Genomic DNA, 15,000 nt, shown 5'->3' on the forward strand with positions numbered 1-15,000 from the left:
AGGTTCTGATCCCAGGCTAAAATATGCGTCAGAAGGATTTATTCGGGACAAAAACTGGTTAAAAATGTGGTCACTTCCTGTTCACTGGTTGCAGAAAAACAAGATGGCGACGGCTGAAATGCAGAACTCAAGGCTTCAAAACATCAGTCCACAAACTAATGAGGTGATGTCATCACGGCTACGTCCACTTCTTATACAGTCTTTGTTCTGTCGTGTGTTTTTACTTTTCCTTTGAGGATGCTCACGTGTTCTCTATGCTTAAGGAGATTAGAAAGGAAGCATTGAAGCACCTTTCCTCAGCACTTGGAGAATTGGATCTAAAAGACTGAAACCAACAACCTGCTGTTAATATCCGTAGACCGAAGGCAGTAACGGGATTAAACCACCAACCCGCTCTCATCCAGAGAGACTCTTTCAGGAAGCACGAGAGTGAGTTCTGGGAGAGACGAGGGCTGAATACCAACCGCCATTGGAGTCCTATTCGCAGTACTTGTACTCTGATTTATACTTTGTCTTGAGGTACAGCTTTACTTTGTGTGTTTTGTGTCCAGGCTCCCTGCAGGGCGTCCACCAGCGGCGTCTCTACAAGGAGCTGATGAGGAGCTACAACCCGCTAGAGCGACCGGTCAACAACGACTCCCACAGCCTCACCGTCCACTTCAGCTTCAGCCTGCTGCAGATCATGGACGTGGTGAGGACACACACACACACACACACGCACACACACACACACACACACACACACACACACACACACACACACACACACACACACACACAGTTTTTATTTCTTTTCAAAATAAAGTTCCGTCTGCACAGGAAACTACTTAGCTAGGTTTGATTTCATGGTTTAACAATTTAATTTAAGATTTATTTAAAGTGTCCTTATCATAATCCTGCAAATTAAATAAAATTGGAGAATTTAAAAACGTGTTGATTTAAGGAATTAAGATAATAAGCTGTTTTTACTACTAATAAAAGTCAGTTTTTGCTCGTTACATGAATGTGGTCTTTTCAAAATAAACTTCCGTTATCACAGAAAACTCGTTACTGAAGTACGGAAGTTACGTGACAAATAAATCAACGCTAACTTGTGAACGTTGTTTTGTTGGACTTTCCTGGTCTTTCTACTTCCTCCTTCATGATTACGTGGATAACGTACAAAATATTTTCGTGGGATATCTAAGAATTACGGGACATTATTTTTCGTAGCTTTGGCTCCGAATGCCGGACGAGACGAGCCTGAAGAGAAAAACTACTAACTGCTCCGGTTGAGAGCGGATCGATGCTCCAATCTGCAGGATGAACTTTACCGCTATGTAGTCAGACACACACACACACACACACACACACACACACACACACACACACACACACACACACACACACACACACACACACACACACACACACACACACCAAGGCCATCAGTAGAGACGTCATCACAGTTTCTGTCTCTCTGTGAGATACTTGTTTGGTTCTTGAAAACAGAGCTGCAGAGACCGACACCACAGTGTTTACACATGAAGACAACCAAGCCGCACACACACACACACACACACATACACACACACACACACACACACCGTTTGACCCAGCTGGTGGCCGTAGAGAAGAGTTCAGTGAGAAACGACATCACAGCCGGACATCAAACCTTTAACGTTTCATGAGTCTCGGATGAATTTTGTCTGCAGCTTCAAAGAGAAGAACAAACAGCAGCTTGTGAAGATGAACACAGCTCAGCAGCAGAACACACGTCGTTCCTCATTCAGATCTTCAGTCTCAGTGAATCCTCGTCTTCGTCAGAGACTCGGTGCTTCGTCCTCCTTTCGTCACCGGATCTTCTCAGGACTTCATCTCATCATCACTTTGTTTTTATGCTCATTCATCATGTATTTATGATTCATCACTCGTTGTTCTTCATCCATCGTGATGTGACCTCGTCTCTTTTTATTTCCTGGTCTTATTATTCATCACAAAGAATCCTCATCAGCCTCCTCTTGTATTTCATTACTTATTAATCTGAGATAATGACACAGATTCACATTTAGCAGAGCAGCAGCAGCTTCTACTCTTCTGCACATTCGTCTCCTCGGAGACATCAGATCGTTCTGATCTCAACATACAGAGACAAGACACGATCTTCTTCTTCTGCACTTTATTTAAAAGTGTGTCTTTATGAAAGCTGTGCAAAGAGTTTCCCTCCAAAACTCAATTTAACGCCCAACTCACATTAAAACCCTTTTATCAGGACATCAGGACGAACCACAGCGTTACAGCGATGTTTCATCTGTTCTGTCGAGACAAATTAAAATACATCATATCTGATCTCAGACGATATAAACTGCAGATTGACCCGATAAACGTCGATGAGAGAGAAAACAAACCGTCCTGCTGTCCTTCAGCAGTGACAGGAGTATAGAAATGATTCTCTTAAAGGGCCAGCGCGCAGCATTTAGAGGCTCTATTACTAGAAATGTAATATAATATTCACATGTTTTCATTTGTGTATAAACACCTGAAACTAAGAATCGTTGTGTTTATCGTGAGCTTAGAATGAGCTCTTTATATCTACATAGTGAGCGTGAGGCGGAGTCCGCCATGTTTCTACGGGAGCCCAGAGCGGACAAACCAAACATCCAGAGACTTTAATGCAGACACTCAAACTCCCGTCGATCCTAAAGTACGTTGTTCTGAGTATCCACAAGTGTTACCAATGTTATCTATGTTCTATAAATATTGAACTATTTATATTTCTACATCCTCTACTTCCAGCCTCTCCTCTCAGATTTCCAATGTGTCCAATTTATCACTTTGTTTATGACTTTGTTGGGAACTATTTTCAGCGGCGGATGAATCCATATTTGGTGCTCTAGTGAGTATTTAATGTGGGATTGAGCCAGAATAAATGGTGATGAGGCTCGTTGGTGTGTTTGAATGGAGCTCTAAGAGACTTCACTCGTTAATAGAAAACATTCCCCGCTGAGGTCGCTGAAGGTCGTTTGTCTATTAAACCTTTATAACGTTGACCTTTAATGTTCCTCCTCCTGCTCACAAAGCCTCGACTTCATTCACCTGAGAATGAATTAAAGAGGCCGGACATTCATCAAACTGACGGTATTCTTATTCTTCCTCTCTCTGCTGCCTTCAGGATGAGTTCAAAGCGAACAAAGAAGCAGCAGAGGCTCTGATTGTTGTTTTCCTGTTTTTAGGATGAGAAGAACCAGGTCCTGACCACCAACATCTGGCTGCAGCTGGTGAGTTTTGACTCGTCGTTCTTAAGATTAAAGAAGTTTCTACATTCAGAGGTAGAAAGCTCTTTGTCTTTTTGTTCTCATCTGTTGTCCTGTTACTTCAAATAACACTAATATTATGAATAATATTTTATATGTACTTAGTGAGTGCTGCAGGTGTTTCTCACTGTTGTTCCCAGGAATGTTCTGTCATTTCTTTCTAGCGTTTCTAACCAGCATCATGGCTTCATGGCCTTAAACCTCGAGTGCAAACAAGTTGATATTAACCCATTGTGACCAAAAAGTACCATAAACAACACAAAACTCACTTTAAAGGGCCAGTGTGTAGGATCTAGTGCCATCTAGTGGTGAGGTTGCAGATTGCAACCGACTGAATATCCCTCCAAAAACTGCACTAATGTGAGCTGCCGGGTGCCAAACGTTGGTAACTCCTCCCACTAAGCTCGTCCAGACCATAATAACTCTACTTTAGAAGCCGTCTGGTCGTCGTGCACCTCTGAATTTGTGTAACTTGGCAGATCTTTTCAGACGTGAATTAGTTCACTGATTAAAACATTTCTACATGACGGTCGATACATTTTTAGATGTTTTAGAAACAGGAAGTGTTAAAAATCTACAAACATGAGTAAATATTTATCAGAGAAATGAAAGAGTTTACAGGATATTCAGCCTCTGTTTCTTTATCACATTTAATACTTGACTTGTTTCTTTACAGGGTTTGTATGAAGGTAATAAAGTAGTTTATGGATATGAGATATGAGTTTACAGATAATAACAACCCCTCCTCTCTATAGAGGAGGATAGTTTATGTGTTGTTCCCGTTAAACTCGTCGTGTTCTTGATTCTTCACACTTCACGTAGTTTGTTGGTCCTCTGGTGTCTCAGAGAACGAAGCAGCTCAGAGAGAATAAACTCCGTTCATATCGGAGGTCGCTCGCCGTCAGCGGAGGCTCGTGTTACGACGATGAGTTTAAACAAAGCTCAACAGTTCTGCACCTTCAGTAGTTTGTGCTTTTTGGCTTCATCTTCCAGCCTCGTTGGCTGTGGACTCCTGGGAGTCAGTGCAATGATGCATGAATCACATGTAATGGGTCATCAGTGGGTGAAGATATGCAGCCTATGAAAAGATGCATGTGTGTAAAGTGACTCTGGGGAGAGAAAGCCGGTCAACACGATGATAGATGAAGCTCCAGCTCTCTGTGTGACCCAGATAACGTCAGCTGTGATGGAGAGAGAGAAACAACCTCCATCACAGCTGCTGCCAGCTTCTTTCCCTCTCACCAACTCGTCTTCTTCATCTTCTTCTGCTGCTCGACAGCGGAGCACCTGACACCTCCTGCTCTCTGAAGCCTCACGATGTCGACTTCTTTTGTTGGTTTCTGCTCCTCTCTGGTGTGAATGTCAGAGAGAGCTTCATAAAAACCCATTTCATGCAGCCGTCCAAATTTAATTAGGTTTTCTTCTCCGGTCCTGTGGAGTGTGTGTTTGTAGAGTGAAGCTCTAATCCCATTAATCTGCTGCTCCGGAGGCTCAACGGCTCCTCTCTGCAGCTCCCTCACAGGACGACTGGTCCTCTGGACTTCACTTCATTTGGTGTTCACTTCTCCTCCTCTTCCTCCTCCTCCTCCTCTTCCTCCTCCTCTTCCTCCTCCTCCTCCTCTTCCTCCTCCTCTTCCTCTTCCTCCTCATTCTCCTCCTCCTCAGCTACTCGTTGTGTTTTGTTGTTAAGGTGATGAATGTCTGGAAGCGAGAAGAAACATTTCATGGAGGTGTGTGTGTGTGTGTGTGTGTGTGTGTGTGTGTGTGTGTGTGTGTGTGTGTGTGTGTGGTCAGTACTGGACAGATTTCTACCTGCAGTGGAACATGTCCGACTATCCCGGTGTGACCAACGTCAGATTCCCCGACAGCCAGATCTGGAGGCCCGACATCCTGCTTTACAACAGGTACCTGAACTCACCACGAGCTGAGCGTCTGAACACTGGAACAACAACGTGTTCTTTACTTTAAGAGACCAAATAAAACGTACAGAAAAGAGCTGAAAATACACATTTTATCTTATGGTTTTTCTTTCAGCTGTAAAATAAGGAGAATATTATTTGAATTGAGGTGAAACATGTAGAAGTTTCCCTCACACTGTATAAAGTGCTGCTGGTTGAAAGAAGAAGAAGAACCGGATCAATGTTCAGGAGGTTTGAGTTCAGACAGACTCTCTGTCATTCAGCTGAACTCCGTCCTGTGATCGCTCGTCTCAGGATTCATTATCTCACATCAGAGCTTTTCAGGAGGCTGGATGCTGACGAGCTTCTCGGCTCATTAACCGATCCTCCTGTCAGAGAGGCATCGACCCGCCGGCTTTAATGAGGGGGGGGGGGGGGGGGGGGGGGGGCCTGACTTTGAGTTATTATCGGTCAACTTTACAGAGTTCAGGAAGATACAACAGTTCAGAGTTGTTGTGTTTTTTAGCACGTTGGAAGCAAACGTTCCCGGATGTGAATATTTTCCTTTTTCTGCATAATAATAACGTTTTTTCTGAGCTTTTGTATCACAAATAAAAGCATCAACCAATCAGGTTTAAGTTGTGCATTTATTTATACATCCAGAGTCTAAACCAAGAAAACTTTATTAGTCCATTTTACCTCGACAAACCAGATCCACTCCTTCCGTTCTTACCTTTCACAATAAAAGCCCTAGATATATAATATTCACATATTTCACATTTTCATGGCGTTTATACCTCTGACCTGTCTCTGTCTCCACAGCGCCGACGAACGGTTCGACGCCTCCTTCCACACCAACATCCTGATCAACTCCACCGGCTACTGCCAGTACCTGCCGCCAGGTAACCCACCAGAGGCCCCTCCCACTGCTACACAGGCCACTCCCACTGCTACACAGGCCACCCCCACTTCTATACAGGCCACTCCCACTGCTACACAGGCCACTCCCACTGCTACACAGGCCACCCCCACTTCTATACAGGCCACTCCCACTGCTACACAGGCCACCCCCACTGCTACACAGGCCACTCCCACTGCTACACAGGCCACCCCCACTTCTACACAGGCCACTCCCACTGCTACACAGGCCACTCCCACTGCTACACAGGCCACTCCCACTGCTACACAGGCCACCCCCACTGCTACACAGGCCACCCCCACTACACGCCTGTTTGAAAAGCCCCTCAACTAGATAAAACTTCGGTCCACCACTTTGGTTCAGACTGAAATATCTCAACAACAATTGTTTTGGCGTTTCAGACGTTCACGGTCCCCTGAGGATGAATCCCACTGACTCTGGTGATCCTCTGACTTTTCATCTAGCGCCACCATCAGGTTAAACTTTGTCCTCTACAGATGGAGATCAATGTTTTGTCCGTAGAGCGTTTTGCTGAACGACTCAAACACTGACAGAAGTGCAGACAGAAGCTTTGTGGAGGTCTGACGGGGGGGCAGGGGGGGGGGGGGGGGTCAACATGAGGCCGAGGGGCCAACAGGAGGAGGTCAGGAGGAGTTATGGTCCTGATTGACGACCTGAGACCTTCAACCAGGCAGCTGATAGAAACAAGACAGAAAGATAAGAACTGTTATTTGAGATATTTTGTCTTCGATATTTAATTTGGACACAAAGAGCAGGAAGTGAAGACGTCACACAAACGCGTGAGAACATTTCTTGCTGCAGACTGAACCGTACAGGAAGAACCCGTCAGCTGACCAGAAATCAATAACCAATCACAGCGGCCACAGCTCACCGCTGACGGGCATCGGTGCTCAGGCTTCACGTTTCAGCAGCGAGAGAAAATAAACGTCATTTAATAAAACTATGACGTAAAAATAAGGGAATGAACTGAAGCAAAACAAAATGATTTGCCAGTTAAACCACTAAAAGAGACATAATAGCACCAGTTTGGACCAATCAGCAGACATGTAGATAAACTATTAAAACGTGAGGCTGTAGACGCCCTTTATTACACCTTTATTACACCTTTATTACCCCTTTATTACATTTATTACATTTACTACAAAGTCATAAGAGTACCATCAAAAATATCTGTGAAAATAAATACAAATAAATATGAAATTATGAAGAGAAAAAGATGAAAGAATAAATAAATGTGGAAATAATAAAATATATAAATGGGCAAGTACACAAAGTAAAGTAAATGAAAAGATTTATTCTTTCTTATAACTTCATAGAAAACATTATGTTCATTTGTAATTATTCTACATTTATTAATCCATATTTGAGCTTTATTCTTCATTCTTCATGGTTTCTCCTCAGACGGTCGTCGGTTTGGGAACAGATTGGATTTTCCAGCTGATCCACTAAAGTTAATGAGAGCCTCAAACACCGTCCTCCAGAGGGAGACCAGACGCTTTATACCGGCAAATAAATCTTTATTTGCTCTCCAACTTAGAGTTTGTTTCAGTAAACATCAGCTTATAGTTTATTCTTACTTTATGAATTCTGTGTTGAGAGTCGTGTGGTTTTCATCTTTCTCTCTAAGTATAAATATAAAAGTGTTTTTCTTTCACCAGGTCTTAGTTTGATCTTTGATGTGTTATCGATCTCCTGCTGACACTGAAGCAAACACCAACTTTATTTACAGCTTCTTCTTCTTCATCTTATTCTGAGGATGTTTTTCTCTCCCACACAGTTTCATTCAGCTCGAGTTTTCTTCTCTTTAACTTCAGGAATCTTTAAGAGCACCTGTTACATCGACGTCCGCTGGTTTCCCTTCGACGTGCAGCGCTGCGACCTGAAGTTCGGCTCGTGGACGTACGGCGGCTGGTCTCTGGACCTGCAGATGATCGAGGCCGACGTCACCGGATACATCGCCAACGGAGAGTGGGACCTCGTGGGTGAGAGAACGAGAACTTCTTAAAGAGGAAACGTGAAAATGTTGACGTTTTTTATTTGAACGTTTTATGGTTTGTCTCCTAAAAATTACATTTGCATCAGGAGACAACCTCCGGTTCTTAAGAGTGAAGCCAAAGCTTCACGTGTTAAAGCTGCATTCACTCTAGTGTCCACCAGGGGGCGACTCCTCTGGTTGTATAGAAGTCTATGAGAAAATGACTCTACTTCTCTCTTGATTTATTACCTCAGTAAACATTGTAAACATGAGTTTATGGTCTCAATCTCTAGTTTCAAGTCTTCTTCAATACAGCATGATGTTCATTTAGTACATGATGGTCCATTTAGAGTCACACAGACCATAAAGCAGGGGATGCTTTAGGGGCGGGGCTACACAGTGATTGACAGGTCTCTATCATAATGCTGAACTCGAGGCTTCAAAACATCCACAAACCAACGAGTGCTTAACTGCTTATGAAACACTCCTCTGGAGAATATCGATTTTGACGACCGAACATGCAACAAACCAGACATTTTGACGCTGCTGACAGTTTTAATTCAACGTTTAAAGCTTGATAACTCGGCAAAACGACACTTTTTCTGTCATATTGAAACATGAAAATGTTTGTTGGATGAACACTGTTGTTGTTGTTGTTGTTGTTGTTGTTGTTGTTGTTGTTGTTGTTGTTGTTGTTGTTGTTGTTGGGCACCAAACCAGGAAAAACAGACCCCCAAGGCACATGTGTCCCCATACGTGCGGCCATTTAAAGTTTTTAAAACTTCCCGTTTTTTTAATTAAAGGAAGGAAAAGAACTGTGGGTCATATAATATTATAATAATAATATTATAATGAAGTGACCTCATATGTCGATGCCACACCGAAGTCTTTATTAAAACTTAATATGTGGACTTAATGAGGACGGGGTCGACGATAAAAGAGACGAGAATGAATAAATCAACAGGACGTCTGACGTGACGTATCCGGAGGGAGAGGAGGACAAACTAACTTCAGGAAGTTCATTTCACGGCGAGATCCTCGACTAAACAAACTTAATGAGTTCTTGTAAACCGACATGTCGGAGTTTTCTGCCCCGACAGTAAATGTTAGAGCCGAGCCCGTCTGTCTGCTGACGAGGGTTTTATATCCGCGTTTAATCTGCTGCTAATTAAACGCTCTTCCTGCTGCGAGCAGCTCGGTGAACCTGAAGGCCGCTCACAATAAAAAACAAAGAGTGACGTCTGCAGATCTCTGTGAGCTCTGACGTGATCACGCGGCGCTGCGGGTGATCACGCGGATTATGAATGTTTTAATAAAGCGGTCCGATCACGCTCACCTGAAGCTCCTGGAGACTCACAGCTCTTTGTTTTTTGCATCTTTATGCTCGTTTGACTGCATCACAATCAGAATGATGTCACACATGGAATAAGAAGTCTTGATCCTGACATGTTGAGATGAGCACAAAGTGTTTCACAGCAAACAGGATGAAGCGTAAGAGACTGGAAACCATATTTAACTTTCATTGACTTAGTTTGAACCTTTTAACGAACCAGGAAGTATAAAGACCACAAAGCTCCACACAGGACCGGAGGATCCTCCAAACAAAGACCCAGAAGCCTGGTGTTCCTGCTGCTGCGTGTGAAACCAGAAGTCAACGTTGTTCATTTGTCACGTATTTCCTCATCTTGTACTAAACCTAACTAAGTATTTCTCGATCATACATTCATATCGCTGCAGGCTTCTCTTCACATCCCACTCTCACCGTCATCAGTCGGCACGAACGGAAAGAAACCGGGACGCTTCAGCCAACGAGCTGTTCACACCCCCCCCCCCCCCCCCAAACACACACACACACACACACACACTCCACCTATAGAGGAGATTAAACCCAATGTAGTGAACAATGTAGCGATGTACAGGCACATGAAACGCAGCCCGGCGCTCTGCTCCACGATAGAGGAACTAATTCATCGGGAAAATGGGATTTATGGAGCGGAGCTCATCGAGCCGAAACACACATTCAGCGTTCTCACTTTAAGCAACTTTACATTCTTTGATTTGTAGTTTTTGGGTCACCGCTCGGCTCTGCTTTGCTCTCTGATGAAAAGCCAGTCTGTGGACGTTTTCTCTTGTTTATAATCAGTGGAATGAAGTAATAACCTCCACTCATCACGCATCATGTTCAGGTTTATATAGTATGTAGATGGAATAAAGATGGGTGATAGAATAAAGAGAATAAAGATGGATGATAGAATAAAGAGAATAAAGATGGATGATAGAATAAAGAGAATAAAGATGGATGATAGAATAAAGAGAATAAAGATGGATGATAGAATAAAGAGAATAAAGATGGGTGATAGAATAAAGAGAATAAAGATGGATGATAGAATAAAGAGAATAAAGATGGATGATAGAATAAAGAGAATAAAGATGGATGATAGAATAAAGAGAATAAAGATGGATGATAGAATAAAGAGAATAAAGATGGGTGATAGAATAAAGAGAAAGTATAAAGGCTGTTTTTTTGTTACTATCCTGTCACAATGTGACATTATGGTGATTATTCCAGTGGTAGAACGTGACGGGGCTCATTAGTCTCCCTGCAGCAGCACCGGGGGAGGAGTTGACTTCCTGTTCGGTGTTTAAACACCTCTCCCCCTGTGGAGCAACACTTTGCCTTTCTGAGCCGTTTGACATGAAGCGGCTTCGTTCCTGCCGCTCGAGCAGCACAACTTACACTTTAAATGTCATCAGTCATCACTTTTCTACACGCCAGTGTTTTGTGACGGCTTCCTTTATTTTCTGCTTTTCTATGAGTAAAAGACACTTTACTGTCGATTACATCACGATAAATCAATCTCTTACCTTTTACTTGTGTTTTCTCAAAGCAGCTGCAGCTCAAGTCGTATTAAAGCAAACTGATCTCTGATCTGTGATCTCTGCGTCTAGTCTGCTGCAGCTGGTTTTAAAACACTGCTACTGGTTTATGAACCACTTCCGTCTCTGATCTTCTGATCCTCCGGACCAGAGAGCCGCCTCGAACCCAACTACAGACGCTGCTCTTATCTTCTGCACGGATCAATTTGACTCTACAGCGCAGAGAGGAAGACGGAGCAATATAAAGAAGGCCTCACGATACGATATTATCACGATAACTTAGTCACGATACGATGTTATCACGATAACTTAGTCACGATACGATGTTATCACGATAACTTAGTCACGATACGATATTGTCACGATAACTTAGTCACGATACGATATTGTCACGATAACTTAGTCACGATACGGTATTATCACGATAACTTAGTCACGATACGATATTATCACGATAACTTAGTCACGATACGATATTGTCACGATAACTTAGTCACGATACGATATTATCACAATAACTTAGTCACGATACGATATTATCACGATAACTTAGTCACGATACGATATTATCACAATAACTTAGTCACGATACGATATCACAATACTTAAGTCACGATACGATATTATTACAATACTTAAGTCACGATACGATATTATTACAATACTTAAGTCACGATACGATATTATTACAATACTTAAGTCACGATATGATATTACACCAGATGCGGATCTTCAGATCACATATTTTTAATGAATGACAGACAATGATCGGCAATGGAATGTTTTTTTTCCCACTGTGATGGTTAAACTGTAATTAATCCACGTTTTACATGACGTACGGCTGAACCGGTTAACCCCGACATCCTTAATTGCAACATTAATAGTTTATATAATAAAAGATCGATACTTTGTGTTTGTGTACCGACACAATGTTGCCACTCAAAATGTTGCTACGATGCTGTATCGATATTTTCCCACAGGCCTAACATGAAGGAGGAAACATGTGATTGACCAGTGATCAGTGTTTCTGGCTGTGACTCTGTTGTTGCTGCTGTTTGTCTGCAGAGGTTCCCGGCCGGAGGAACGAGCGTTTCTACGACTGCTGTACGGAGCCGTACCCTGACGTGACCTTCACCGTGGTGATGAGGAGGAGGACGCTCTACTACGGACTCAACCTCCTCATCCCCTGCGTCCTCATCTCCACTCTGGCTCTGCTCGTCTTCCTGCTGCCCGCCGACTCCGGAGAGAAGATCTCTCTGGGTGAGGACGCGGCTGTATGTGTGATGCTAGCTGTATCGTAGCTGTCAGCATTCATGCATCGTAACTCGCAGATATCTCACGAAAGCAGATTGTTTGTAATCAGTGTGATCATTAACCAGGAAGTATAGAAACCCAAACAAGTCAAACAAAGGGATCTGTTTCATTCTGAAAAGTCTGATTTTTTAAATCCAATATTGCTAAGTTCCAAATATTGTTTCCAAAGAAAACTACGATACTTTACTACTTTAGACTAATCTAGAGGATCTCTTATGACCGCTGAGGTCCAGTGGGAGCTCTTAAAGGGCCAGTTCAGCCAAATCAGATACAACATATTGTTCACCTCTCGTTTGTCTGTCCGTGAAGATATTCGTTGGTTTTATTTTTGTCAAGGTTTATAAACATCTGTCTCTGACATTTCTGTCTCTAATTTCAGAAAACAGTGTCCACATTCCTCTCAGTGAAAGGTTTTCATTGGCACTGCTTTCTGTAGAATAAATGATCTGGATCATCCAGAATAAAAGATTGAGGAAAGAGACGTCACTGTTTTCAGAGCTGTGAACATCTCAACATCTCAGCAGAGATGAACTGACCTCAGTGTTCGGTCAGACGGCTGCAGGAGGTCTTCAGCGCCCGTTTCCTCCGCTGAGTCCTCAGATGACGGATGTCTCCGAGTTGATACTCATCAGCCTTAAAACATCCTGAAATTGGATGTCAAAGGTGCCGAGAGGCTTCCAGCCGCTGAGATCAGACACGTCTCTCACTGGAAACGTAGTTTAAACGGTCAATCAAAGAGAGTCAGCGGAGCCGCCGGCCTTCAGCCGAGAGACGGTCAATGAGACGGCGGGTTCAGATATAACGGGAGAGCTTAGAAAGACTTCATCATTTAATACATCTTATAAAGAATAGACAGACTTCATCATTTATACAACTTATAAAGAATAGACAGACTTCATCATTTATACAACTTATAAAGAATAGACAGACTTCATCATTTAATACATCTTATAAAGAATAGACAGACTTCATCATTTATACAACTTATAAAGAGGAGATACACAATATGACTAAACAAGATACAAAAACACGTCTATGAAGAGGTTTTATGAGACACTTGTAAGGATGATACGATGTGTGTGTGTGTGTGTGTGTTAATGAGCTTTTTGGTTTTAGTTGTTTTTATTGATCCAGTTCCTTTTATTGGGCGACTTTATGAGGCAGAGAAACCTCTGACCTCTGACCTCTGACCTCTGACCTCTGACCTCCTCACAGACGGCAATTTCAGAATTAAAGCTCATTGTGTTGGTGAGGTTTACCCAGAATTAAGTGTAAAAAACGAACCAGTACTGTGACAGTGGAACACACAGCTCCAGACAGAACAATTCCACCTGAGGACATTCCACCAGCCGTTAAATATAAGATGTGTTTGTGCTTTAGATGTTATTAATAAACACATTTAGAAAAATTCAATTTACAGCAAATAATAAACAATACTGTAAAAGAGTATTTAGGTGGCAGTACTGCGGAAAAACCCTCAATACTTAGTTGATGTGTTAAACTGGAGCGTTTAATTTAGGTTTAAAGCACAACGGGGACTTCAAGTCTCACGGTCTTGATTTTGTTACTGAGTCTCAGATCTCTGTTTTTATTCTCGGTTCTTTGGTTTATCCAGGTTTCTTTTCCTCACCTCACGCTCAACACACATTTGTGTGTGAACTGAAGTGTAGTTTTAAAGGAAGGGAGCTTACCTGTTCAATCAAGTGGAGCCTGTGAAATCTCCTCCTCTCCATCTTCCACAGGACCTGGCAACCCGCCACAAAACCCAGATTCATATCATCACGTTGAGTCCAGAGGATTCATCCTTCAGCTATAGAAACATCCTTTTATCTCGTATCTTTCTATGATTCCTCCTCCGATTCTCTCCAATCCTGAGCTCAGCAGATGTTCTCGTCTCAGAGCTGCAGCACTTTCACACAGAGAACTTGTTTCTTCAAATGTTCATGATGACTTTGTGTCTCTGCAGGCATCACCGTGTTGCTCTCTCTGACCGTCTTCATGCTGCTGGTAGCTGAGATCATGCCGGCGACGTCTGACTCTGTTCCTCTCATAGGTGAGCTTCTCACTTATGTCATCATACTTCCTGTGTCACCTGAGTCATATTTCTGTCTCTGACGTCATCATGAAGGTGAGACAACATCTTCCCCATCTTTGGACGGATTCAGGCGGCAAACCTCAGCCAAGTCGATGCTTCACGTGTTAAAGCTGCATTCTCTCTAATGTCCATCAGGGGGCGACTCCTCTGGTTGTATAGAAGTCTATGAGAAAACCATAAAGCACGGTATGCTATAGAGCAGGACGACTTTGGGATCGACAGGTCTCTCATCAAATTGAACTGTAACATTTTGGTTTTATTCAGCATTTAGTTGTATTTAGCTCCAACCTCTCTTGTCACTTCTGGTTGCAAAAAAAACAAGATGGTTAGATGGTGACATCTAAAACCAAGATGGCCGCAGACAAAAATCAAGATGGTGACAACCAAAACCAAAAATGTTGATTACCAGAAACCAAGATGGCGATGGCCAAAATGTCAAACTCAAGGCTTCAAAACCTCAGTCCATAAACCAACAATTGAAGTAACGACAACTTCATCCACTTATCCACATATATCCTCTTCATTTAACACATGAGAGCTGGATTACCAAGCATCCAGTCCGACCTACAGGTTGCACATATTTACTGACCGTTAGCAGCTAACTGTTA

General features: G+C 42.7%; 1 protein-coding gene across 1 annotated transcript in view; it reads left to right on the forward strand.

Annotated features, from left to right (window-relative positions):
- LOC306698490 (neuronal acetylcholine receptor subunit alpha-7) overlaps window positions 1–15,000 on the forward strand; it is a gene marked incomplete at its 5' end in the record, with an annotated part of 21,575 nt that overhangs the window by 1,658 nt on the left and 4,917 nt on the right. The window contains 7 exons of the mRNA XM_079162803.1: window positions 552–691; window positions 3,213–3,257; window positions 5,088–5,197; window positions 6,014–6,093; window positions 7,946–8,113; window positions 12,049–12,243; window positions 14,264–14,350. Of these exons, the coding sequence (XP_079018929.1) occupies window positions 552–691; window positions 3,213–3,257; window positions 5,088–5,197; window positions 6,014–6,093; window positions 7,946–8,113; window positions 12,049–12,243; window positions 14,264–14,350 (825 nt within the window). The remainder of the gene's footprint in view (window positions 1–551; window positions 692–3,212; window positions 3,258–5,087; window positions 5,198–6,013; window positions 6,094–7,945; window positions 8,114–12,048; window positions 12,244–14,263; window positions 14,351–15,000) is intronic.

Source organism: Pholis gunnellus (assembly GCF_910591455.1).
Source record: "Pholis gunnellus genome assembly, chromosome: 7".
NCBI classification, from domain to species: Eukaryota; Metazoa; Chordata; class Actinopteri; order Perciformes; family Pholidae; genus Pholis; species Pholis gunnellus.